Raw genomic sequence first — 26,459 nt, forward strand, 5'->3', positions numbered from 1 at the left:
TCTTTTATTTCACATTGATATCATGCCCATGTCATGAGTCATACAGTAGCTGAGTAGCACATCTGTCGTTGTGTGTGTCCACAGAGCCTGCCAGCCCGGGACCTGACTCTGACAGTACCATGGAGGTGGATAGTAGTGATGTGGAGAGCACCAGAGGACTACTGGATGACTCTGAGGAACCTTCAACCCCAGAACACAAGATGTTCTACATAGACTCTCCTTTCCTGGACCGCGAGAAGGACGAGGAGCCGATCAAGACCATCAGGTATTTACGTTAACTTATAGAGTAATAGTTGTGTACACAAAGACAGTTGAAGTTGGAAGTTTACATACACTTAGGTTGGAGTCATTAAAACACGTTTTTCAACCACTACACAAATTTCTTGTTAACTATCTATAGTTTTGGAAAGTCGGTTAGGACGTCTACTTTGTGCATGACACAAGTAATTTTTCCAACAATTGTTTACAGACAGATTATTTCACTTATAATTAATTCACTGTATCACAATTCCAGTGGGTCAGAAGTTTACATACACTAAGTTGACTGTGCCCTTAAACAGCTTGGAAAATTCCAGAAAATTATGTCATGGCTTTAGAAGCTTCTGATAGGCTAATTGACAGGTGGCAGGTAGCCTAGGGGTTAGAGCGTTGGACTAGTAACCGAATCCCCGAGCTGACAAGGTACAAATCTGTCGTTCTGCCCCTGAACAAGGCAGTTAACCCACTGTTCCTAGGCCGTCATTGAAAATAAGAATTTGTTCTTAACTGACTTGCCTAGTAAAATAAAAAATATATAAAAAACTTGAGTCAATTGGAGGTGTACCAGTGAATGTGCCAAACTCAGTGCCTCTTTGCTTGACATCATGGGAAAATCAAAAGAAATCAGCCAAGACCTCAGAAAAATAATTGTAGACCTCCACAAGTCTGGTTCATCCTTGGGAGCAATTTCCAAATGCCTGAAGGCACCACGTTCATCTGTACAAACAATAGTACGCAAGTATAAACACAATGGGACCACGCAGCCATCATACCGCTCAGGAAGGAGACGCGCTCTGTCTCCTAGAGATGAACGTAATTTGGTGAGAAAAATGCAAATCAATCCCAAGACAAGAGCAAAGGACCTTGTGAAGATGCTGGAGGAAACAGGTACAAAAGTATCTATATCCACAGTAAAACGAGTCCTATATTGACATAACCTGAAAGGCCGCTCAGCAAGGAAGAAGCCACTGCTCCAAAACCGCCATTAAAAAGGCAGACTACGGTTTGCAACTGCACATGGGGACAAAGATCGTACTTTTTGGAGAATGTCCTCTAGTCTGATGAAACAAAAATAGAACTGTTTGGCCATAATGACCATTGTTATGTTAGGAGGAAAAAGGGGGAGGCTTGCAAGCCGAAGAACACCATCCCAATCGTGAAGCACGGGGGTGGCAGCATCATGTTGTGGGGGTGCTTTGCTGCAGGAGGGACTGGTGCACTTTACAAAATAGATGGCATCATGAGGGAGGAAAATTATGTGGATATATTGAAGCAACATCTCAAGACATCAATCAGAAAGTTAAAGCTTGGTCGCAAATGGGTCTTCCAAATGAACAATGACCCCAAGCATACTTCCAAAGTTGTGACAAAATGGTTTAAGGACAACCTCAATCCTATAGAATATTTGTGGGCAGAACTGAAAAAGCGTGTGTGAGCAAGGAGGCCTATAAACCTGACTCAGTTACACCAGCTCTGTCAGGAGGAATGGGCCAAATTCACCCAACTTTTTATGGGAAGCTTGTGGAAAGCTTCCCGAAATGTTTGACCCTCGTTAAACAATTTAAAGGCAATACACTCAATTAGTATTTGGTAGCATGTAAACTTCTGACCCACTGGGAATGTGATGAAAGAAATAAAAGCTGAAATAAATCATTCTCTCTACTATTATTTTGACATTTCACATTCTTAAAATAAAGTGGTGATCCTAACTGACCTAAAACAGGGAATTTTTTATTGGATTAAATGTCAGTAATTGTGAAAAACTGAGTTTAAATATATTTGGCTAAGGTGTATGTAAAGTTCCGACTTCAACTGTATCTATCTAACTTCTTCCTTGCATCCTTTCCATTGTTGCTCAGGTCCAGTTTGCTGCTAAGTACTTTGTGACAAATGTTTTAATAAACATTTCTGTGTGTGTGTGTGTGTCCAGCCCATCCACCAGCAGTAACATCCCTCTGATGCGGGTGGTCCAGTCCATCAAACAGACCAAGAGGAGGAGCTCCACCATGGTGAGGGAGGGCTGGATGGTCCACTACACCAGCAGAGACAACCTGAGGAAGAGACACTACTGGAGGCTGGACACCAAGAGCCTCAGCCTGTTCCAGAACGACACTGGAGCCAAGTTTTATAAGGTGAGAGAGCAAGATAGCGGTAAGATGGTGCCGGAGAAGAAGGCAGACATTTTACGTGCCACCAACCGATTGTGTTTTTTGTTTGTTGATTTGCGTTGTTTGTAACATATTTTTTTACTTATTTTGTACATAAAGTTGTTGCTACCATCTCTTATGACCGAAAATAACTTCTGGACATCAGGACTGCGATTACTCACGACGGACTGGCAGAATACTTTTTTTCCTTTAACGAGTCTGACGAGGCCGACGCGAACGATATACTGCTTTCTCGGGAACAAGCCCGGATCCCCGTGATTTGCGTGAAGAGGAGGCAGAGAAAAAGGGGCCGGAGGGCGGGCTGCCTTCTAAGAATTCGTAGGCGATCGAATAAACCCCCACTTCCTTCCATTCTGCTAGCAAACGGGCAATCTTTGGACAATAAAATAGATGACCTACGGGGAAGATTAAACTACCAACGGGACATTCAAAACTGTAATATCTAATGCTTCACGGAGACATGGCTGAACGATGACACTATCAACATACAGCTGGCTGGTTATACGCTGCACCGGCAGGATAGAACAGCGGCGTCTGGTAAGACAAGGGGAGGCGGGCTATGTATATTTGTAAGTAACAGCTGGTGCACGATATCTAAGGAAGTCTCAAGCTATTGCTCGCTTGAGGTAGAGTATCTCATGATAAACTGTAGACCACACTACCTACCTTGAGAGTTTTCATCTGTATTTTTCATAGCTGTTGACATACCACCACAGTCAGAGACTGGCACTAAGACAGCATTGAATGAGCTGTATTCCGCCATAAGCAAACAAGAAAACGCTCACCCAGAGGCGGCACTCCTAGTAACCGGGGACCTTAATGCAGGGAAACTTAAATCCGTTTTACCAAATTTCTATCTGCATGTTAAATGTAAAACCAGAGGGGGAAAAAACTCTGGACCACCTTTACTCCACACACAGAGACGCATTCAAAGCTCTCCCTCGCCCTACATTTGGCAAATCTGACCATAATTCTATCCTCCTGATTCCTGCTTACAAGCAAAAATTAAAGCAGGAAGCACCAGTGACTAGATCAATAAAAAGTGGTCAGATGAAGCAGACGCAAAGCTACAGGACTGTTTTGCTAGCACAGACTGGAATATGTTCCGGGATTCCTCCGATGGCATTGAGGAGTACACCACATCAGTCATTGGCTTCATCAATAAGTGCATCGATGACGTCGTCCCCACAGTGACCGTACGTACATACCCCAACCAGAAACCATGGATTACAGGCAACATCCACACTGAGCTAAAAGTTAGAGCTGCCGCATTCAAGGAGCGGGACTCTAACCCGGAAGCTTACAAGAAATCCCGCAATGCCCTCCAACGAACCATCAAACAGGGAAAGTGTCAGTACAGGACTAAGATCGAATCGTACTACACTCATCGGATGTGGCAGAGCTTGCAAACCATTACAGACTACAAAGGGAAGCACAACCAAGAGCTGCCCAGTGATACGAGCCTACAAGACGAGCTAAACTACTTCTATGCTCGCTTCGAGGTAAATAACACTGAAACATGCATGAGAGCACCGGCTCTTCTGGAAGACTGTGTGATCACACTCTCCGCAGCCGATGTGAGTAAGATCTTTAAACAGGTCAATATTCACAAGGCCGCAGGGCCAGACGGATTACCAGGACGTGTATTGCGAGCATGTGCTGACCAACTGGCAATGTCTTCGCTGACATTTTCAAACTTTCCCTGTCCGAGTCTGTAATACACACGTTTTAAGCAGACCACCATAGTGCCTGTGCCCAAGAACACTAAGGTAACCTGCCTAAATGACTACCGACCCGTAGCACTCACGTCTGTAGCCATGAAGTGCTTTGAAAGGCTGGTCATGGCTCACATCAACACCATCAACACCATTATCCCAGAAACCCTAGACCCACTCCAATTTGCATATCGCCCCAACAGATCCACAAATGATGCAATCTCTATTGCACTCCACACTGCACTTTCCCACCTGGTCAAAAGGAACACCTATGTGAGAATGCTATTCATTGACTACAGCTCAGTGTTCAACACCATAGTGCCCTCAAAGCTCATCAATAAGCTAAGGACCCTGGGACTAAACACCTCCCTCTGCAACTGGATCCTGGACTTCCTGATGGGCCGCCCCCAGGTGGTAAGGGGAGGTAAAAACACATCCACCACGCTGATCCTCAACACAGGGGCCCCTCAGGGGTGTGTGCTCAGTCCCCTCTTGTACTCCTTGTTCACTCATGACTGCACGACTCCAACACCATCATTAAGTGTGCCGATGACACAACAGTGGTAGGCCTGATCACCGACAACAACGAGACAGCCTATAGGAAATAGGTCAGAGACCTGGCCGTGTGGTGCCAGGACAACAACCTCTCCCACAACGTGATCAAGACAAAGGAGATGATTGTGGATTACAGGAAAAAGAGGACCGAGCATGCCCCCATTCTCATCAACGGGACTGCAGTGGAGCAGGTTGAGAGCTTCAAGTTCCTTGGTGTCCACATCACCAACAAACTAACATGGTCCAAGCACACCAAGACAGTCGTGAAGAGGGCACGACAAAACCTATTCCCCCTCAGGAGACTGAAAAGATTTGGCATGGGTCTTCAGATCCTCAAAAGGTTCTACAGCTGCACCATCGAGAGCATCCTGACTGGTTGCACCACTGCCTGGTATGGCAACTACTCGGCCTCCGACTGCAAAGCACTACAGAGGGTAGTACAAATGGCCCAGTACATCACTGGGGCCAAGCATCCTGCCATCCAGGACCTCTGTACCAGGTGGTGTCAGAAGAAGGCCCTAAAAATTGTCAAAGACTCCAGCCACCCTAGTCATAGACTGTTCTCTGCTACCGCACGGCAAGCAGGTACCGGAGTGCCAAGTCTAGGTCCAAGAGGCTTCTAAACAGATTCTACCCCCAAGCCATAAGAATCTTGAACACCTATTCAAATGGCTACCCAGACTATTTGCATTGCCCCCCTCCTCTTTTGCACCGCTGCAACACTCTGTTATTATCATGTATGCATAGTCACTTTAATAACTCTACCTACATGTACGTATTACCTCAACTAACCGGTGCCCCCGCACATGGACTCTGTACTGGTGCCCCCCTGTATATAGTCTCGCTATTGTTATTTTACTGCTGCTCTTTAATTACTTGTTACTTTTATTTCTTATTCTTATCCATTTGTTTTAACTGCATTGTTGGTTAGAGGTTTGTAAGTAAGCATTTCACTGTAAGGTCTACACCTGTTGTATTCGGCACATGTGACTAATAACATTTGATTTGATTTGGGAAATGAACTTTGTGTTTGCTTTGAACACCACAGGTCAACTATTGCCTGACATAGACAGAGGCATGGTGGAATGAAATGGAGAGTCTGCATTTACATTGAACTTTCTTACAATCTATTAAAAATATCACAGAACAACATAACCTTAAACCATTCATTGTCATTTATCTGAGTCTATACAGTGTCTAAAACCCAATGAATGGTTTCAACCAAACACGGAATTTCCCCGAAATAAATTTACCTTTTTTTTTTTTGCTGATATTTCAAGATGTGTTTTATTGTCTGGTGTGTACAGTATGTAAAAGGGCCTGCTGAATGTTGTCAGTGGGTGTGAATAAGACTGGGGGCTGCTGTGTTGCAATTGTAAACTACAGTGAGGTCGGTGACACAGAGAAAACCCCCCAGCCTGCCTCCTGTGGTTTCACAAGCAGTCCACTGACATTTCTGTGTGGCTGCAAAGTGAAAGGGCTTTTGCTTCTGTCTGTAGCCACCTTGTTTGTCATCAGCAGTATTTTACTCTGAAAATGTTAAGGGTTTTTGCTGGGGAAATCTGATAAAAAAATGGGATGTCCAACACATTTATAAAATACATTGTAACTTGTTGCATCATCCATGTCAGATATCCTCTTTCAAAGGCCTTACCAAACCATCACCATAAACTTTTCTTGTCCAGTTCAAATACATTTGACACACGAAGTGAACTGTGTAATTATGATTTCCAAGTGCTATAACTCCAGCTTCAGAGAGTGTGTGACCGTTCCATGGTGACACCAGTGGTGTAGGCAGTCTTTACCATGCCACAGGGGCTTAATAGCTGTTTAATTAGACACTGGGGACTGAGGTATCCAGGCAGGCAGGCAGTCCTCGTTCCCTCTGTGTAAAGGCTTCCACATGTTCAGTACAGCCTTGCAACTGGGAGCCTGTACCAGCCTCTGTACCATGTGGCTGTTTAACTTTGACAACTCCCCCGATTGCGGCTAGAGATGTGACAGTGTTTCTGTTGCTACGGTTTCTAGCTACTTTTGTTGTGTGTGTGTGTGTGTGTGTGTGTGTGTGTGTGTGTGTGTGTGTGTGTGTGTGTGTGTGTGTGTGTGTGTGTGTGTGTGTGTGTGTGTGTGTGTGTGTGAGATTGAGAGGCTAATAAAGTGTGTTTGTATGATCGCCTGATCGCCACATTGGGGCTGCCATTTTCAACAAGTTTAAGAGGTATTTTCTACTCTGAGCTCCACTCTCCCAGTGGTAAACTAGCTGTAACCGACACACCCTCCATCTTCCCAGCAGTGACAACAGTGGACAGGAAAGGCTGCTTTACATTATCGTTTATTTTCAACTTGGCGCTCAGTACTTAAAGACGCTCAGGAGTAATTGAAGACTAGCTGTTTGTGAATGGGTTTTTTCTTATTCTTTCAAATATTGTCATATGGGTCGTTCTGTTTTATATGTTGTCGCTAGTGTGTGTACAGATTGGGCCAGTGGTGACATTAGGTTATCCAATGTAGCCTCTGTCTCTTGGGCATTTCCACCCACTGTCTCTCAATACAATTCAATTCAATGTACTTTATTGACATGGAAAGTAAAACACTTGCATTGTGAAAGTAAACATATAACAACGATGGTCAATGGTGGCTCATTCTCTCTCTCTCTCTCTCTCTCTCTCTCTCTCTCTCTCTCTCTCTCTCTCTCTCTCTCTCTCTCTCTCTCTCTCTCTCTCTCTCTCTCTCTCTCTCTCTCTCTCTCTCTCTCTCTCTCTCTCTCTCTCTCTCTCTCTCTCTCTCTCTCTCTCTCTCTCTCTCTCTCCCCCCTGTTCTTCTCAGCCCCGAGCCCACTGTCGTGTGGCTGTCCTCCTCTCCTCTCTCTACCTCCAGTCATCTAATTAGTGGTTGTGTGGCGACGCATCAGATGGCTGCCGTTTTCTACATTTGGAAGTCATATATGCTTCTTTTTTGAAGACGAGACCCCTGTACTTGTGGTTTCCAAAACCCTTTTATGGGGGTAAGGGGGCTTCACTGAGATTACCCAACCCTTCTCCCCTCCCCCTTGGTGTCCGATGGTAGTCGCTCTGTCTCGCGTCTTGGTGGCTGGCAGCGAGGCGGCTCGTGCCCAGATAGGGGTCTGGTGTCCTTCCTTGTAATCATGGGGCCTCTTCTCTTCAATGGTCCCGAGCCTGGGGCATGTGTGCCGGCCCTGCTAACCACAACCACTTCATCTGACACTCTGTGGTGAGCCACGCTCAGGGGACCCAAAGGGGAGGAGGATGGGGGGACGAGGCACTACAGGGACTCCTACTGGCTAGGGACTTCCTCATTCTTCTTTGATTTGCATTTGACAGCGAGGCTGGAGGGAAGGGGGACTTTTAAAGTGTGCTCAAACTGCCCTTTGCACCACATATCTTCTAAGGGGCTGTCAGATAAAGGCTATGCACTATGCAGGGGCTGTGGATACACTACACTGTGGAAAGGGACTAGGACCCACTTTGAATTACTCTTTCTGATACGTGTGCTAAACTGAGGGAGATTTTTCAGCGCTTACCTCTGACTTTTACGGGGGATTTGGTGTCTGCTTCCGTCTGATCTGTCTATCTTGTGAGTAATTGATTCAGTGAATCTTATCTTTCTCTGTCTTTCTCTTGTCTTGTATTCACTGGACTGGTGTTTTCTGTGTATCGTGGTTGTATTCATGGTTGTATTGGTCTTCTGTGCCTCTCTCTCCCCAATCACTAGCGGTGATGTCGTTGCTTTCTTTGTTTTTGTCTGTTATGATCCTGATCTCTCGAACTCTTTCTTTCTTTCTTTCTTTCTTTCTTTCTTTCTTTCTTTCTTTCTTTCTTTCTTTCTTTCTTTCTTTCTTTCTTTCTTTCTCTCTCTCTCTCTCTCTCTCTTTCGCTCTCTTTCTCTCTCTCTTTCTTTCTCTCTCTCTCTCTCTCTCTCTCGCACCTCCCTCCCTCCCTCATGGCCCCCAGGAGATCCCTCTCTCAGAGATCCTGCAGGTGGAACAGTCGAGGGACCTCAGTAGCCTAGCCCAGGGCAGCAACCCACACTGCTTTGAAATCATCACCTCCACCATGGTCTACTACGTTGGGGAGAACAACGGGGGCCAATACCACAGCCCCGCGCTGACAGCCTCAGGCGTGGGCATGGAGGTGGCCCAGGGCTGGGAGAAGGCCATCCGTCAGGCCCTGATGCCTGCCACACCCCAGCCCAGTGTGGCCACCGCAGCCAGGCAGGGGAAGGACCACAGTGAGTACAGTACTGTTCTCTACTGTTAACATGGTAGACATGTGGCTATGGCTATTGGAAGTTGTACTGACTGGCTATTGCTCTGGTTTAGGCTACTGATCATAGTGTGTATACAGTAGTTATTTCGATTAGAGGTAGCACTGACATGTATTTGACATATTGTAGCTATTGGCACTAGCACTGGAAAGGTGATATGAGATTAGTTTATGTGAGCGATGGAAATAGTACTATTTGTGCCCATAAAATGGGTCATTTAGTGGTTTGATATATTACATGAGTGTGAAGTGGGTCAGGAGAGACCCTATCAAATGCTTGAATCCCCAAGTTTTCTGAGTTTTTAAAATTGTACCTTTATTTAACCTCGCAAGTCAGTTAAGAACAAATTCTTATTTACAATGACGGCCTACCCCGGCCAAACCATAACCCGGACGACACTGGGCCAATTGTGCGCCGCCTTATGGGACTCCCAATCACAGCCGGTTGTGATACAGCCTGGAATCGAACCAGAGTCTGTAGTGAAGCCTCTAGCACTGAGATGCAGTGCTTTAGACCGCTGCACCACTCGGGAGCCCTAAGTTAAGGTCAAGTGAGGTGATGTTCTGGAGTGAGAAAGCAGTCAGTCTTGTTTTGAGATAACAAAAAAGGCCTCATCAGAAATGACTGTGCCTACAGACACAGCAAAGCCTTGAATTGTGAAGCCGTGGTTGACCTTTCCCCTCCTGTGATGATAATCATAAGATATTAAGATAAGATGTACTTTGTTGTTCATTAACTTACAGAGAACAGCCCTCCGGTTGTCGGCTCAGTCCGCACCAGATTATCCCGCCTGAGCTGGTATTTGAACACTAGGCTTCCTGCCACCCAATCAAATTGATCATCATTATTTTGATAATGACGGTGATGATCTTAGAGCAGGGATCATCAACTAGATCCAGCGGAGGGCGTTTTTGGTTGGATTGGATGGTTGGGCGTAATTATAATAAATTGTACAAAAAGAGAATGTATTTGAAACTAATAATAATTTCATACCTTGATTAAGGTGAGATATATATCTTTTTTGTGGGAATACTTGGGAACAGATTTCCTAAATTGAACAAATGTTTAGCTCAATTCCCGGTGATTTTGGAGTCTTTTTTTTTTCTCCATTAAACTACCCCCCACTCCAATTTTTTTTTTGTTTATGATTACTTTTAAAAACCACAGGCAAACCCGCAACCAAGTTGCGGGTTTGCCTGTTGCTGACGCCTGTCTTAAAAGCTATAGAGCCAAGGTGGCACGTTCAACTGGTCGCTCTCCTGTGGGCACATGGTGCAACACCTGAAACCTGACGTAGATTCAGGGGATTATCTGTGTGTGTTAAAATGTGCGTTCCTCTTCCATCGCATCCAATACACTAATGCACATTCTAATAATGAAGATGGCCGAATCAGACGAGTGGTCTTTTTTTCCCTTTCGGTTATGAAATTAACACACTTCTGGTTCAGTGCTCACCATCACCATAGCAGGTTCTAATGTTTATTAATCATTTCTGTTAGAGTAGATATGAGATTAAATGAGCGCCATTGCCTGCCAGCTCATGTACTATATGTCCCCGGAGGCCATTTGTCTGGCTGTACCTTCTGGTGTAAAGCATATGGTGAGGGTGGCGATGCCAAACAGATGAGACCCACCATCTCACTACCCCTCAATATCCAACCACTCTGAAATGACAACAAGGGCTTGTGCCCTATAGTCCTACAATATGGTCCTTCGCCAATGAGTAAGTACAGGTGGGCATACTTTGTTGTCCATAGAGAAGATGAAAGCTGAGACCATGTTATTTGATTATACAATTATGTTTTATTGTTTGGCAAAACATGACTTGGGAACCTCATGACTGAATATTGGCCTCAGGAGGCACCCATAACCTTAACTATGAAATGTAACACATAGATATGCTGTTCAATAAAACTAATCTTCCCCAATCAATTATACAGGTTCATTATTGTTTATGTAATGTTACAGCTGTGATAGGCTTGAAGGACATGAAACAAAGTGAGAGATGCATCTCTGCTTATTATTAATTAGGAATGCATTGGGTCCTTTATGCATTTGTAATGTACAGTTGTTTAAAGTTAACACTGCATTGCTTTTCCCCTCTAGAACAAGAGGTGTCTATCAGCATATCTGTGTCCAACTGCCAGATACAGGAGAATGTGGTGAGTGTGGTCACTTTTTCAGATAATATTGCTCAATTTCTCAGTTGTGTTTGTGTGTGTTCAATCTTGCTCAATTTCTCAGCTGTATATGTGTGTGTGTGTGTGTGTGTGTGTGTGTGTGTGTGTGTGTGTGTGTGTGTGTGTGTGTGTGTGTGTGTGTGTGTGTGTGTGTGTGTGCGCGTGCGCGTGCACATGTGTGTGTGCAGTCGTAAAAAAAAAAAAATCTGATACTTCTGTATTCTTCATGGACCATTAAACATTGCATGTCCATTATAAAAAAATCTATATTTAAAACAAATTAAGGAAGTCACTCATACACTTATGGGAAAGGGGGATTTTCATACGTACTGTACTTGTGCATTGAGTGAAAGTGACCCATTTGTCATATCAATGACCATACCAATACAACAGCATCTATCCAACAATGATATAGCAGTATACATCCACAGTTTATTAATGTATATTAGCACTAGTAATCCCCTTTAAGATAATAAACTGCAGTAATACAGAAGTGTTTCCCTCTCTGTAGGATATCAGCTCTGTATACCAGATCTTCTCTGATGAGGTCCTAGGATCTGGACAGTTTGGGATTGTGTATGGAGGTGTGTGCCTGGATATCCATGTTTTTGATGTATTGCAACTAAACAATGTATTCTCTTAACCCAAACCAAAACACACACCCACTTTATGCCAGGTACTCACATCTATCTTTATGATACTATACAGTATACAATATAAGTACATGTTGACTCATTATTTATTTCTGTTGGCAGGGAAACACAGAAAGACTGGAAGAGATGTGGCAATCAAGGTGATTGACAAGATGAGGTTTCCTACCAAGCAGGAGAGCCAACTGAGGAACGAAGTGGCCATTCTCCAGGTAACACGTAGACCCTCATGCTGCACCAGTCAGATGTATACAGTAGTCATTCTTGCTGAGTTTCAAACAGTGAAACTGTAACGTGGTACAGTATGGAGTGTTGAAGCTAAAGGTTTGTTCCCTCGTTTAGAACCTTCACCATCCTGGCATCGTCAACCTGGAGTGTATGTTCGAGACGCCTGAGAGGGTGTTTGTTGTCATGGAGAAGCTCCATGGAGACATGCTGGAGATGATCCTGTCCAGTGAGAAGAGCAAGCTCCCAGAACGCATCACCAAGTTCCTGGTCACACAGGTCTGTCTTCCTACTTCTCTCTAACTTCCGTCCCCTCTATTTCTCTGTCCTTCCTCATCTTTCCCCCACTTTCTCTCCCCCCCCCCCCCCCTCTCTCTCTCTCTCTCATGGTGTGGTAGTCTATATAAGCAGTAATAGACTCAGCCCTGGGCCTGTTTGTTCTTGTGGTGTATGGATACGGGGGGATTGTTTACGGGACAAGCTGGTCTGGATGGCATCATGGCCGTGTCCCTCCTGCTGGATTACAGCCTGCGGTGCCATAGTGGTGCGCTGTTCTGCCCTGCTGCCTGGTCTCTGGTCTGATTAGAAGAGAGGGGCCCCGGGGCCAAACAGGAGCGGGTTCATTAGGCATGGAGCTGCACATGAAAATGAACAGCAGCAGGTCCGGCTCTGATGTGGTTTAAACAGGACTTTGTCAAAGTCAGGAGGCGGGCAGCAGCATGGAGTTGCATGCAGCGCTAGCAGCTATAGTTGATGATTCCACTACAGCAGAGAGGAGACAGTGATGAGGTCATGTGTCCATATGGAAACTAAGAAAGGGACCATCCTAGAAATAGCTTAGTGAACTACTAAAATACTTATGCAGCTCTCATTATCCATTACATTATATTTTGTGAGGGAGTCCATACTGTTATATGAGGAGATCATTATGTGGTATTATGTGGTCTCGCTAACTCATGGGGGTTGGGCTGTTTTCTGTAACAGATCCTGGTGGCTTTGAGACATCTGCATTTCAAGAACATCGTCCACTGTGATTTGAAGCCCGAGAACGTGCTGCTGGCCTCAGCAGAACCCTTCCCACAGGTAACCAACATGCAACATCTCACCTGTCAGACAAGTTTGCTATCTTTCTAGCAAAATATTGCTTGCATGTGTATGGGGGAGACAATGTAGCATTCTGTTGTGTGTTGTGTGTCCTGGCAGGTTAAACTGTGTGACTTTGGCTTTGCCCGTATCATCGGTGAGAAGTCGTTCAGGCGTTCGGTGGTGGGTACTCCGGCCTACCTGGCCCCAGAGGTGCTGCGTAGTAAGGGATACAACCGCTCCTTGGACATGTGGTCAGTGGGGGTCATCGTTTACGTCAGCCTCAGCGGGACATTCCCCTTCAACGAGGACGAGGACATTAACGACCAGATCCAGAACGCTGCCTTCATGTACCCACCCCAGCCATGGAAGGAGATTTCTGCAGACGGTAGGAAGAAAGACCCGTTTGAATAATATTCAAATGCATGAATGCTAAGGAAGACAATTGAGGACAAACATCTCTGTAAAGTGTGTAACGTAACTAATGAGTCCAGTCATACAGCTAAAGAAGTAGACCAATGGTGTGATACAACAAGCAGTCATTTGAAGCGACTGGAAGTTATTTTGTCTTAGTTATCACTTGTATACCAGGTTGCACTATGGTTTTTCATATACACTAGTGTAGGTGTATGTGGGGGATATTTATTTGGGGCAACTCGGGAGAGTTGTCAGTGATTCATGTAAACCACACACAACAGAAAAGTCAAAGAGCCGCAGGGTCTGAAACCCACGCTGGTAGATCCAGACGTGTGGGTAGAAAGACAGCACTGATGTTTCATGTCAACCTCTCACTTTGAGACAAACATGAAGTCTCTATTCCTCTCACAGCTACAGATCTCATTAACAACCTCCTACAAGTGAAGATGAGGAAGCGGTACAGTGTGGACAAGTCCCTCAGCCATCCTTGGCTACAGGTATTATAATAGCTTAATTATACTGTAAGCAGTTCACAGGCACATCTAACAAAACATTCACACACGTTTCATGATGTGACCTAGAACAAGGCAGACATTGTATTGGATCACTGCTGTAACTCCTGCTTCCCTCTCCCCCCCCCCTCTCTCTCTCTCAGGACTACCAGACGTGGCTGGACCTCAGGGAGTTTGAGACACGGTGTGGCGAGCGTTACATCACCCACGAGAGTGACGATGTGCGCTGGGAGGAGCATGCAGACGAGCATAGCCTGGTCCACCCTAAACACTTCATTATGGCGCCCAACCTGGACGATATGGAGGAGGGCCCCTAGTGGCCAAGAAGCCATGTTACAGGTTACAGGTGTGGCCAAGAGGAAAACGTCAGGAACCTCTGCAGGTTGTTGACCTTTGGAAGCATTCCCTCTAAAACTGGTTGGGAAAGGGTCAGACACCCCTGTGCAGGGACTGTGTGACAGAGGATTCTGACCCAAGACTCTGTGGTTAGACATACTGCCACAGGGAGCAGACAGGTGGCTCTGTGGAGGCCCCTGTTTCTTTAGGACACCGCAGTGGAAACAAAAACTTTGGGAGAAAGACATTTCTTGTTTTTTTGTTTTGTTTTTTTTATCTTGTAGAATCATTCCAGCTCAACTTCATTGGTCCTTTTGGGAAATACATCATTATTACAAACCAAAGGACAATTAAAGTTGAAGGGATATAATTTCCTCAACATTAGGAGTGAGTAATGGTATGCCATTCTACCTGTGAAGGGCTTACAGAGTAGTGAGCTTAAAGGGCACTTATCACAAGGGATTTGTATCCACAGAAAGATTGGAATGCGTAGGTATTTGCAAACACAACTTTGTGCTTATTCCAAGACAGTTTTGAAACCATGTCCTTAGACGGTATGAAACTGGAACTATCATTTGTATGTAGATGTTGTACTTTACTAATGGGAGGTAGATTTTTGCACTATACTACCATCAAGCCTAACAATTTGAAGTTGAAAAGTTGAAGCTGCTACATCAGGTTCCCTAGAGAAAATGACAGAAAGTGTTGACTGACACATAACTTAAAGATTGTGCTAAGAGCTTGATACAGTAATGCCTAGGTGAGTAGCATAGAGATTGTGAAAATGGCTGCAATACAAAGCCTTTAGTAGAGCACCTGTCATAAACAGTGAGCAAGTAAATCAAAAGGCGCAGGGACCAAAGACTGAATCCAGCTAATTGATATTATTCATCTTCAATTTCCCTGTCTTCTCATGACCAATAACTCATCTGTTTTTCTAATGGCTGTCTTATCATTGTGGTTCACTCTACTTTGTTGTCTAGAAAGTGGCTTGAATATTGTACATTCCAAGCAGGGTTCGAGCCAAACCTGGTGATGGGGCCACTACCCCTCAAGGTATTACAGTAGCTATCTACAGTTGAAGTCGGAAGTTTACATACACTTAGGTTGGAGTCTTTAAAACTCGTTTTTCAACCACTCCACAAATTTCTTGTTAACAAACTATAGTTTTGGCAAGTCGGTTAGGACATCTACTTTGTGCATGACACAAGTAATTTTTCCAACAATTGTTTACAGACAGATTATTTCACTTATAATTCACTGTATCACAATTCCAGTGGGTCAGAAGTTTACATACACTAAGTTGACTGTGCCTTTAAACAGCTTGGAAAATTCCAGAAAATTATGTCATGGCTTTAGAAGCTTCTGATAGGCTAATTGACATAATTTGAGTCAATTGGAGGTGTACCTGTGGATGTATTTCAAGGCCTACCTTCAAACTCAGTGCTTCTTTGCTTGACATCATGGGAAAATCAAAAGAAATCAGCCAAGACCTCAGAAGAAAATTGTATAAACACCATGGGACCACGCAGCCGTCATACCACTCAGGAAGGAGACGCGTTCTGTCTCCTAGAGATACTTTGGTGTGAAAAGTACAAATCAGTCCCAGAACAAAAGCAAAGGACCTTGTGAAGATGCTGGAGGAAACAGGTACAAAAGTATCTATATCCACAGTAAAACGAGTCCTATATCAACATAACCTTAAAGGCCACTCAGCAAGGAAGAAGCCACTGCTCCAAAACCGCCATAAAAAAGCCAGACTACGGTTTGCAACTGCACATGGGGACAAAGATCGTACTTTTTGGAGAAATGTCCTCTAGTCTGATGAAACAAAACTGTTTGGCCATATTGACCAGCGTTATGTTTGGAGGAAAAAGGGGGAGGCTTGCAAGCCGAAGAACACCATCCCAACCATGAAGCACAGGGGTGGCAGCATCATGTTGTGGGGGTGCTTTGCTGCAGGAGGTACTAGTGCACTTCAAAATAGATGGCATCATGAGGGAGGAAAATTATGTGGATATATAGAAGCAACATCTTAAGACATCAGTCAGGAAGTTAAAGCTTGGTCGCAAATGGGTCTTCCATATGGACAATGACCCCAAGCATACTTCCAAAGTTGTGGGAAAATGGCTTATGGACAACAAAGTCAAGGTATTGGAGTGGCCATCACAAAGCCCTGACCTCAATCCCATCGAAAAATTGTGGGCAGAACTGAAAAAGTGTGTGCGCGCAAGGAGGCCTACAAACCTGACTCAGTTACACCAGCTCTGTCAGGAGGAATGGGTCAGAATTCACCCAACTTATTGTGGGAAGCTTGAGGAAAGCTACCCAAAACGTTTTACCCTCGTTAAACAATTTAAAGGCAATGCTACCAAATACTAATTGAGTGTATGTAAACTTCTGACCCACTGGGAATGTGATGAAATAAATAAAAGCTGAAATAAATAGTTCTCTAGACTATTATTCTGACATTTCAGATTCTTAAAATAAAGTGGTGATCCTAACTGACCTAAAACAGGGAATTTTTACTTGGATTAAATGTCAGGAATTGTGAAAAACTGAGTTTAAATGTATTTGGCTCAGGTGTATATAAACTTCCTACTTCAACTGTATGTGAAAGAGGCTTGGTTGTACCAACAACAATGATCTCAATACAGGAGCTCATCATGGGACCAAGCATGGGTTCAAGGTATACACCATTGCTCGATTTTTTTTCATTTGAATTTGTGAAGCAAATTGAGAGACGAGAAACACATTTTACTCTTTGGTGAGTGTCTGACAGTGTACGGAAAGAATAGCCTATACAAAACATATTTGTACTGTGTTTTTCTACAAAATGTTCGAGATTGTTTAATTTCTTAACTTTTTCATGGAGTTGATTTTGAATATCACAGTTAAAACACCCTTACTTCTGGAATATTTAAAGTGCACTGGGCTGTTCGTGTCTCTAACATTCCTGTACTGCTTTTAAGTATGTTAAGTATGAAAGGATGTTTCACCTAACATTCGGTTATGATGACCATTAACTACATTTCAATGCCTGTGTCCATTTCAAACAGTCCCTAGACAAACATGTAGCTTAAAGCCTATGGCGTTGGAATGGGCTTTTAACTGGGAGCATAGATCCTGGTTCAGGCCCTAACAGTGTTATTTGGGGAGAATGTAGGTGGATCTTTTCCCATTCTCCTGTTCCTGTCTGTGTTGCCGCTGGATTGGCAGGTGTCAGTGTTTTTGTATATTTTAGGACATACAAATTTAATAAAAAACTCTACTTCTTTTACATGCCTATTGAGTCTCAGTTTCTGTGTGTCATAAAACTAGATTTGTCTAACACTCAAATCCAAATTCTCAGTTTGACTTTACAGCATGATTTAATCATTTTTACCTCAACTGCCATAAGCTATAGCAAACTTTTGCAAGCAGGGTCCAGATATGCAGCCTCGCTAGCATCACACACCCAAGAAGACCCATCATCAACCTCACCTTCCAAAAGAGTGCATATCAGTTGCATTTTAAAGGTGTCGCTCAGTTTAAAGGTGCAGCTCAGTTCCATTTTAAAGGTGTCGCTCAGTTTAAAGGTGTAGCTCAGTTGCATTTTAAAGGTGTCGCTCAGTTTAAAGGTGTAGCTCAGTTGCATTTTAAGTGTCGCTCAGTTTAAAGGTGTAGCTCAGTTTAAATGTGTAGCTCAGTTCCAGTTTAAAGGTGTCGCTCAGTTTAAAGGTGTAGCTCAGTTGCATTTTAAGTGTCGCTCAGTTTAAAGGTGTAGCTCAGTTCCAGTTTAAAGGTGTCGCTCAGTTTAAAGGTGTAGCTCAGTTGCAATTTAAGTGTCGCTCAGTTTAAAGGTGTCGCTCAGTTTAAATTTGTAGCTCAGTTCCAGTTTAAAGGTGTCGCTCAGTTTAAAGGTGTAGCTCAGTTGCATTTTAAAGGTGTCGCTCAGTTTAAAGGTGCAGCTCAGTTCCAGTTTAAAGGTGTAGCTAATGTTCATGTAGCTAGAGACTGATGGCTGATATGTTCTTTGTTTAAAGGTTTAACTCATTCTGTAAATCCATGCTTTACAGTAGGAGGACAGTTTATATAAATGTCTTTAAGAAATCAATTGTACCTGATAACTGCTAATGTGTTTGACCAGTAAAGTGTTAACAAATTGCCAAGAGATGTAGCATACGTAGCTCAGAAAATGATGCTATATTTGTTACATTTCTGTTTTATTTCTCAACAAATATGTATATGCATCAAACATGCTGAAAAATCTTCTTACGGATTCAAAGGAATCCACTCTGGTCAAATGGCCTGTGGGACAAAAGAAAAATAATTAGCATTACTGTTACTTCAGCCATATGCTATGTTAAAGGCCCAGTGTCGACAAAAACGTGATTTTTCTGTGTTTTATATATATAGTACCAGTCGAAAGTTTGGCCACACCTACTCATTCAAGGGGTTTTCTTTATTTTTACCATTTTCTACATTATAGAATAATAGTGAAGACATCAAAACTATGAAATAACACATATTGAATCATGTAGTAACCACAAAAAGTATTAAACAAATCTAAATATATTTAATATTTTAGATTCTTCAAAGTAGCCACCCTTTGCCTTGATGACAGCTTTGCACGCTCTTGGCATTCTCTCAACCAGCTTCATGAGGAATGCTTTTCAAACAGTCTTGAAGGAGTTCCCACATATGCTGAGCACTTGTTGGCTGCTTTTCCTTCACTCTGCGGTCGTTGAGCAGATAAAAGCACAAGACTGTAGGTTTACCTGAGACACGGTCGGTAAAGTGAATCTGTCACACTGATATATTAAAGCATACCCAAATGTAGAATGCACTTCAAGCCAATCAGAATCGAATATTTAACAATGCTGTAGTGTAATGCATGGTTAGATGAAATGTCACAATCATTTGAGTCCCAAGTTAAAGTAAACATGGGGTTAGAATAGAATACAGTAGAATAAAACAGAATATAATGCAGTAGAATAGAACAGAATATGTGTGTGTGTGTGTGTGTGTGTGTGTGTGTGTGTGTGTGTGTGTGTGTGTGTGTGTGTGTGTGTGTGTGTGTGTGTGTGTGTGTGTGTGTGTGTGTGTGTGTGTGTGTGTGTGTGTGTGTGTGTGTGTGTGTGTGTGTGTGTGTGTGTGTGTGTGAGTGAGGGAGGACTTAACTACTCCATTATAATGGCACCACATGTCAAATCCCATTTTCAGCATGGATGTAATTGTTGAACCACAGAGCATTTGGAGAAGCAGCCTGTGTAGTGCCTACCACAGGGGAGTAAGGAGATGAGGGGGAGAGGCTACAATAGGCCTCAATAGGCACAATGTAGATCTTCTGAGAGTAGTCACTTTACCAGGAAGTTAAAATAGCCAGCCAGCCATAGTTTACCAAGTGCCTTGAGGTCTCAAATGTCTCTGAAGGCTCCAAAATGATCATTGGCGGAGTTTGCAATCATAACAGGCTCACTGTAACTCAATCATCTAATTGCTACTGGTGAGCCTCCCCCTCCTCTCCTCAGGCTGACGAGCTCTTTGATAAAGCTCTTGACTATCAGCTCCACTGAAATCGCTTCAAGATGTGGGCAGCGACATGAGGCTCACTGACCCTGTTCACCCTGACACAACAATGCTAACAGATTTTATTAGACATTGGGAACCATGTACCACACAACTCTCCAAAGGTAGCCTAGAGGTACACATCAGCAGAGAAACCCACGGCTATACGCTCTGAACTTTTTCCTATGGGGTCAAAACAGGAGAACTTATTTTCTTTGACTGTTAAGGGAATACATTTTGATTGAGTTGTACATGGCTTACTGGTGCTCTTCCATGCCGTCCCTAGGAGGGTTGCGTCACTTGAGTGGGTTGAGTCACTGACGTGGTCTTTCTGTCTGGGTTGGCGCCCCATGATTCACCCATGATTATCACATCTGCCCCCTATAACAAACTTAGGGTACAGTGCTTAGATTTTGATCGTGATGTGTAATACAGTCAAATCAACCATTTTGGAGATCTTTGTGGGCTATACTCGGCCTTGTCTCAGGATGGTAAGTTGGTGGTTGAAGATATCCCTCTAGTGGTGTGGGGGCTGTGCTTTGGCAAAGTGGGTGGGGTTATATCCTGCCTGTTTGGCCCTGTCCGGGGTATCATCGGATGGGGCCACAGTGTTTCCTGACCCCTCCTGTCTCAGCATCCAGTATTTATGCTGCAGTAGTTTATGTGTCGGGGGGCTAGGGTCAGTCTGTTATATCTGGAGTATTTCTCCAGTGTCCTGTGTGAATTTAAGTATGCTCTCTCTAATTATCTCTTTCTCTCTTTCTTTCTTTCTTTCTCTCTCTCGGGGGACCTGAGCCCTAGGACCATGCCTCAGGACTACCTGGCATGATGACTCCTTGCTGTCCCCAGTCCACCTGGCCGTGCTGCTGCTCCAGTTTCAACTGTTCTGCCTGCGGCTATGGAACTCTGACCTGTTCACCGGACATGCTACCTGTCCCAGATCTGCTGTTTTCAACTCTCTAGAGACAGCAGGAGTGGTAGAGATACTCTCAATGATCGGCTATGAAAAGCCAACTGACATTTACTCCTGAGGTGCTGACCTGTTGCACCCTCGACAACTACTGTGATTATTATTATTTGACCATGCTGGTTATTTATGAACATTTGAACATCTTGGCCATGTTCTGTTATAATCTCCACCCGGCACAGCCAGAAGAGGACTGGCCACCCCTCATAGCCTGGTTCCTCTCTAAGTTTCTTCCTAGGTTTTGGCCTTTCTAGGGAGTTTTTCCTAGCCACCGTGCTTCTACACCTGCATTGCTTGCTGTTTGGGGTTTTAGGCTGGGTTTCTGTACAGCACTTTGAGATATCAGCTGATGTAAGAAGGGCTATATAAATACATTTGATTTGATTTAGATTTGATTTGACAGGAAGAGACAATAGAGTTCAGCCTACTTGACGGGAAGAGATAATAGAGTTCAGCCTACTTGACGGGAAGATATAATAGAGGTCAGCATACCTGACAGGAAGAGACAATAGAGTTCAGCCTACTTGACGGGAAGAGATAATAGAGTTCAGCCAACTTGATGGGAAGATATAATAGAGTTCAGCATACCTGACAGGAAGAGACAATAGAGTTCAGCCTACTTGACGGGAAGAGATAATAGAGTTCAGCCAACTTGATGGGAAGAGATAATAGAGGTCAGCATACCTGACAGGAAGAGACAATAGAGTTCAGCCTACTTGACGGGAAGAGATAATAGAGTTCAGCCAACTTGATGGGAAGAGATAATAGAGGTCAGCATACCTGACAGGAAGAGATAATAGAGTTCAGCCTACTTGACAGGAAGAGACAATTGAGTTCAGAATACCTGACAGGAAGAGATAATAGAGTTCAGCATACCTGACAGGAAGAGATAATAGAGTTCAGCCAACTTGTTGGGAAGAGATAATAGAGTTCAGCATATCTGACAGGAAGAGATAATAGAGTTCAGCATACCTGACAGGAGGAGATAATAGAGTTCAGCATACCTGACAGGAAGAGATAATAGAGTGCAGCCTACTTGATGGGAAGAGATAATAGAGTTCAGCATATCTGACAGGAAGAGATAATAGAGTTCAGCATACCTAACAGGAAGAGATAATAGAGTTCAGCATACTTGACAGGAAGGGATGTTGCCTAAAATGAACAGTTGTTGCCTGAGTGAATTTACAAATGCACCATGGGAATAAATAGAGGACTTTATTCTAATGCAATCTCAAATCTCAGTGTGTTGTTCAAATATTCCTCCAAAATGAATGCATTTCATTGCTACATTTTTTCACTCCAGCCTCCATCACCTGACCAAAATGACGTACACTAATGGAGAATCCCAATTGGGCAAAATTCTGTCCTCTCATCAACTCCTCCGTCCTCCTCTCCTCAGTAATCTGTATACCGATAAGTAGTCGAGTGGTCAAGGAGAGTGTAAATTCATTAGTAGGTGAACAAAGGAGTGTCCTCTTCTCGATAGCCTCCTCGCACCGAATAAGCACAAGAGTATCCTCTCGGCTCCCTATCTCAGAATCGTTTTGAAATCCACCACATCTCCTTTGAATCGGCTGTTGTTTTCTCAGAGGAGAAATGCATGCACATATTTAAAAATGATACGCTATTTATTATTTTATCTTGCACAACTAGTTTAATTAGTGTTTATAACTTTACAAATAATTTTGGGATTCCACCCCTGTAAAGGTAATTTGCCTGATGACGTGCAAGTGGAGAAGGAGAGTCATTTCATATAAGCGCATTTGTTTCCATGTTTCCTCTCCTTGGCTCCTCGATTACCTTTGACCTTTTTCAAAGTGTCGAGGAGAGGACAGAGAGGAGGTGAACAATACCAATTGGGATTCTCCCTAAGTTAAATTTGAAAAAGATACTCATTGCCACATACGTCAATTCAATGTCTATTCCACGTTGGTTCAACGTCATTCTATTGAAATGACGTGGAAAAAACGTTGATTCAACCAGTGTGTGCCCAGTTGGTAAGGAGATTCTCAATTAGGCAAAAGTCTGTATCAGTATCAGCTAACAACATCATATGTTAGAGCAATCTGGTTCCCGACAGTCGATTATGTACAACACAACCATTAGTAGATGCATGCAACTTCTGAGCATGGGAACACGAGCATCATGTGGTTAGCTGATACGTAAAATACCTATCCAGGCGTTGTAAGATCTTGCATGGGTCAGCAACGCCTGGGCAGAGGAACGCGCCCGGAGAGTCTAATTTCATACGGAGTGCATTTGTTTCCCGTTTCCTCTCCTCGCCTCCGGTCCTAGATTACCTTTGACCTTTTTCTAAAGCAGGCGAGGAGAAGACGGAAGAGAGGCGATAGGAGTTGAGCAAAACCAATTGAGATTCTCCCATAGATTGTATTGGTTGCAATGAGAAACATCATCAATCACACGACTATTTGAAGGGAAAGAAAAAGATCATGGCAACACACTTGAAACAACATTGCTGGATAAAGAGAACAAAGTAGCATCGAAAGTTCTCAATATCACTCTGTACTACAGACTAATACTGTAAGTTATTTCTTACCAAAATGAAGTATCCTATAATATGCCTACCCATATGTCAGGAATGGTCCATACAATGACTTTGTATTTAAACCATCTGGGCTCACTCTCTAGTCTCCAGCCAAGGTTTACACCCATTCCAGTGTTACTCATGATATAGGCCTAAGGCTTGGCAGTCCATCAAAATGATTTAAAAGATTTGCGAGAGCCCAGATACAGGCAGGTTTGTATGTATATATTGTATAAATTCAGGTAATAAACTCCATATGTAGCCCCCAGTGGTCGTGAGATGGTCATGAATTGAGTAAGCCTTTTTTCAAGTGATCAATTTCTTATATAATGCATAATGGCTCCCTCCTCTGGACACTGAACAACATCATTAAACCCCATCATTGCCTTGTCACCAGGTGTCGCTCTATACAAGAGGATAGTCAGGTCAGGGGCCTGTAGCCCCAGAGAAGCACAGGTTCAATCGGGATTCTGTACAGTGAAACACTCCCAACAACGCATTGCTCTAACAAAATACTGTATGTAATAGATATAATTTCAATAAAGATTGCGATGTCTCTCAAACTGAGGGGGTGGAACGGGGTTATAATCCGTGGTGGAAAAGGTACTAAATTGTAAAAGTAAAGATAATTAGCTCAACAGAGAATTACTCATGTAAAAATGAAAATCAGCTAGTAAAATACTACCTGAGTAAAAGTCTAAAAGTATCTGGTTTTAAATGCACTTAAGTACAGTGATGTATTAAAAGTTTAAAGTAAATTCTATTCATCAAATTCCTTATATCAAGCAAACCAGATTGCACAATTTTCCAACACTCAGACATAATTTACAAGTGCCATATTTGTGTTTAGTGAGTCTGCCAAATCAGAGGCAGAAGGGTTGACAATGTGTTATATTAATAGCTGTGTGAATAGAATCATATTGCTGTCCTGCCTGAACTTTTGAGTGTCAGGGCAAATGTATGAGTAAAAAGTACATATTTTCTGTAGGAATGTAGTGGAGTATAAGTTGTCAAAAATATAAATAGTAAAGAAGTACAGATATCCCCCCAAAAAACTACTTAAGTACTCAAAGTACATTTTACTGAATTACTTTAATAAGATGGCAGCTCTGTTTCTAGCTCCTACACCACTGGTTATAATGTCCTTCATTATGTCTTTCATCTTTAGCAAAAGAAAATGAATATGCCTCTATGAGGATAGCTTATATTGCACACAATATATATTGTGATATATTGTGAATATATGTATGTTTCATTACACATTAAATGACTGAAATTTATATTTTTTTCTACACAGCAGATATTACAATTGACCCTCTTCACATACCCTTTGTGTCTATGCACTTACACAAGCACATTTGTGATTACCTTTTTATTTTCTTGTGTGTATTTCTTTTATATGACTTAGTATTACTGCATTGTTGAGGAGGGCTTGCAAGTAAGCATTTCACGTGACAAAAATCCATTCATTTTTTTTCATGTAACAAAGGATCATGGAGATGGACGTCTGTCTTCGCGACGTCCTCATGTCTGCTTGTATTTGTACTAGACCAGCTTTGCTCAAGAGATTCACTGCACTTATCGTCTTCTTCTCATTTCCTTCTCCATGCCAGGTGTCCATGGGTATAAGACCAAACAAGCAAACAAACAACACAACAGCAAACCACCTCACAGACAAGATTTGTCTGGGCTTTGGGAGAGATGCGAAGAGATCTTGTTTGCACCGTGGGCCAGTTCCATTTCAGTGTGATGACAGAGGGAACCCTCTCGGGACAGGACAGGCCTTGAGTGACTTCTGGGTGATACAACTGCCTCAAAACTATATCACAGAGCACCACGAGCCCCAATACACTTTGTTATAGCCCTAGTCCTTATCTAAACTAATCAGAAATATCTTTAAGATGATAGTAGCATTTCGTTGCCATTCAGAAATCTTCCTCTCAGGACAGATTGTGTTGCAGCTCTCAGCATCCTTCCATCCTGCCACGCGTCATCTGATTAGCCAGTCCAAGAATGACATAGTGTGAAGAAACTTGAAACACTCAAATACTTGTTTAAAAAATTTGTAGGATATAGAGTCTATTATAAACCATCCAAAATATACTAAGCCACCCTTACCAGACAGCCTAGGAAACCAAAGCGCACCTAACCATATGAACTACTAGTACTCTGATATCACAAACATGTTTTAAGTTGGTTAGATTCTATGAGACATTGTATAAACCGACAAATAAACGGACATAGCTACCATGCTTATTTCAAAGTTGTAGTTATGTAGTCTTTGAACATTCCCTATATGTTTGTTTACTCTGTCCTTCCTGGAGGACAAAAGTCCAATCTCACAGCCTACAGTATTTATTTCCCCTATCTTTTTCCCACATTAAGGTCCAGGTGAGAATTGAAAGCAACGACTGGGGTCATTTACACCTTTGCGTATGTGTATTAGGGACAAAGGTTTTTTTTAAATGGCAAGTGGCTGACAAGATCAATTTTCAATTCCTCTGTCTCTTTACCAGTCATGGCAGTAGCATAAAGTATGTGCCCATTTTCCCTAAAGGCTAATAAAGTAGCATGTAAGTTAGAGAAGAGATAATCAATTAGGATTCATAACATGGGTTTTGTCACTAAAGTCAGGTTTCCACTATGCAATGCCAGAAGCAATATCTGACCATTGGAGTCAGAAGAATGCAGAAGAATGCAGAAGAATGCAAAAGAGTGCACGTCCAGGTTTACTTCTTGATATACTACAGTATCATGACTATGGAGGATGACACCAGTTCTATGTCCATTATGATTTTGAGATGACTGCAGGAAAGGAAAAATAAAGTCAGGAAGGATTTCCTCAATGGTAGTAAATGCAGATGAAGTACATTGGAGTGTTAGATTTGCTGAGCCCAGCTGTGGCTGAAGGTTTCCCATGACCTTGCAGGGCTGCTGTGATGGCCACACATATACCCTCCTGCAAGCAGGCACAATACGCAACCCCTGAAAGGGATGGCCATTGAACTCTCAGG

The 26,459-nt window shown here is 43.1% G+C and overlaps 1 protein-coding gene across 3 annotated transcripts in view; it reads left to right on the plus strand.

Moving 5' to 3' along the window:
• Positions 1–17,663, plus strand: part of LOC139530686 (serine/threonine-protein kinase D3-like) — a 63,318-nt gene extending 45,655 nt beyond the window's left edge. For all 3 annotated transcript variants that reach the window (XM_071327313.1, XM_071327314.1, XM_071327315.1), the window contains exons 8-18: positions 85–265; positions 2,189–2,390; positions 8,668–8,944; positions 11,087–11,142; positions 11,672–11,744; positions 11,916–12,022; positions 12,153–12,314; positions 13,020–13,118; positions 13,239–13,506; positions 13,947–14,032; positions 14,191–17,663. In XM_071327313.1, the coding sequence (XP_071183414.1) occupies positions 85–265; positions 2,189–2,390; positions 8,668–8,944; positions 11,087–11,142; positions 11,672–11,744; positions 11,916–12,022; positions 12,153–12,314; positions 13,020–13,118; positions 13,239–13,506; positions 13,947–14,032; positions 14,191–14,364 (1,685 nt within the window). In that variant the 3' untranslated portion in view covers positions 14,365–17,663. The remainder of the gene's footprint in view (positions 1–84; positions 266–2,188; positions 2,391–8,667; positions 8,945–11,086; positions 11,143–11,671; positions 11,745–11,915; positions 12,023–12,152; positions 12,315–13,019; positions 13,119–13,238; positions 13,507–13,946; positions 14,033–14,190) is intronic.
• Positions 17,664–26,459: the final 8,796 nt, after the last annotated feature.

The sequence above is a fragment of the Salvelinus alpinus genome, chromosome 9 (assembly GCF_045679555.1).
Source record: "Salvelinus alpinus chromosome 9, SLU_Salpinus.1, whole genome shotgun sequence".
Lineage (NCBI taxonomy): Eukaryota > Metazoa > Chordata > Actinopteri > Salmoniformes > Salmonidae > Salvelinus > Salvelinus alpinus.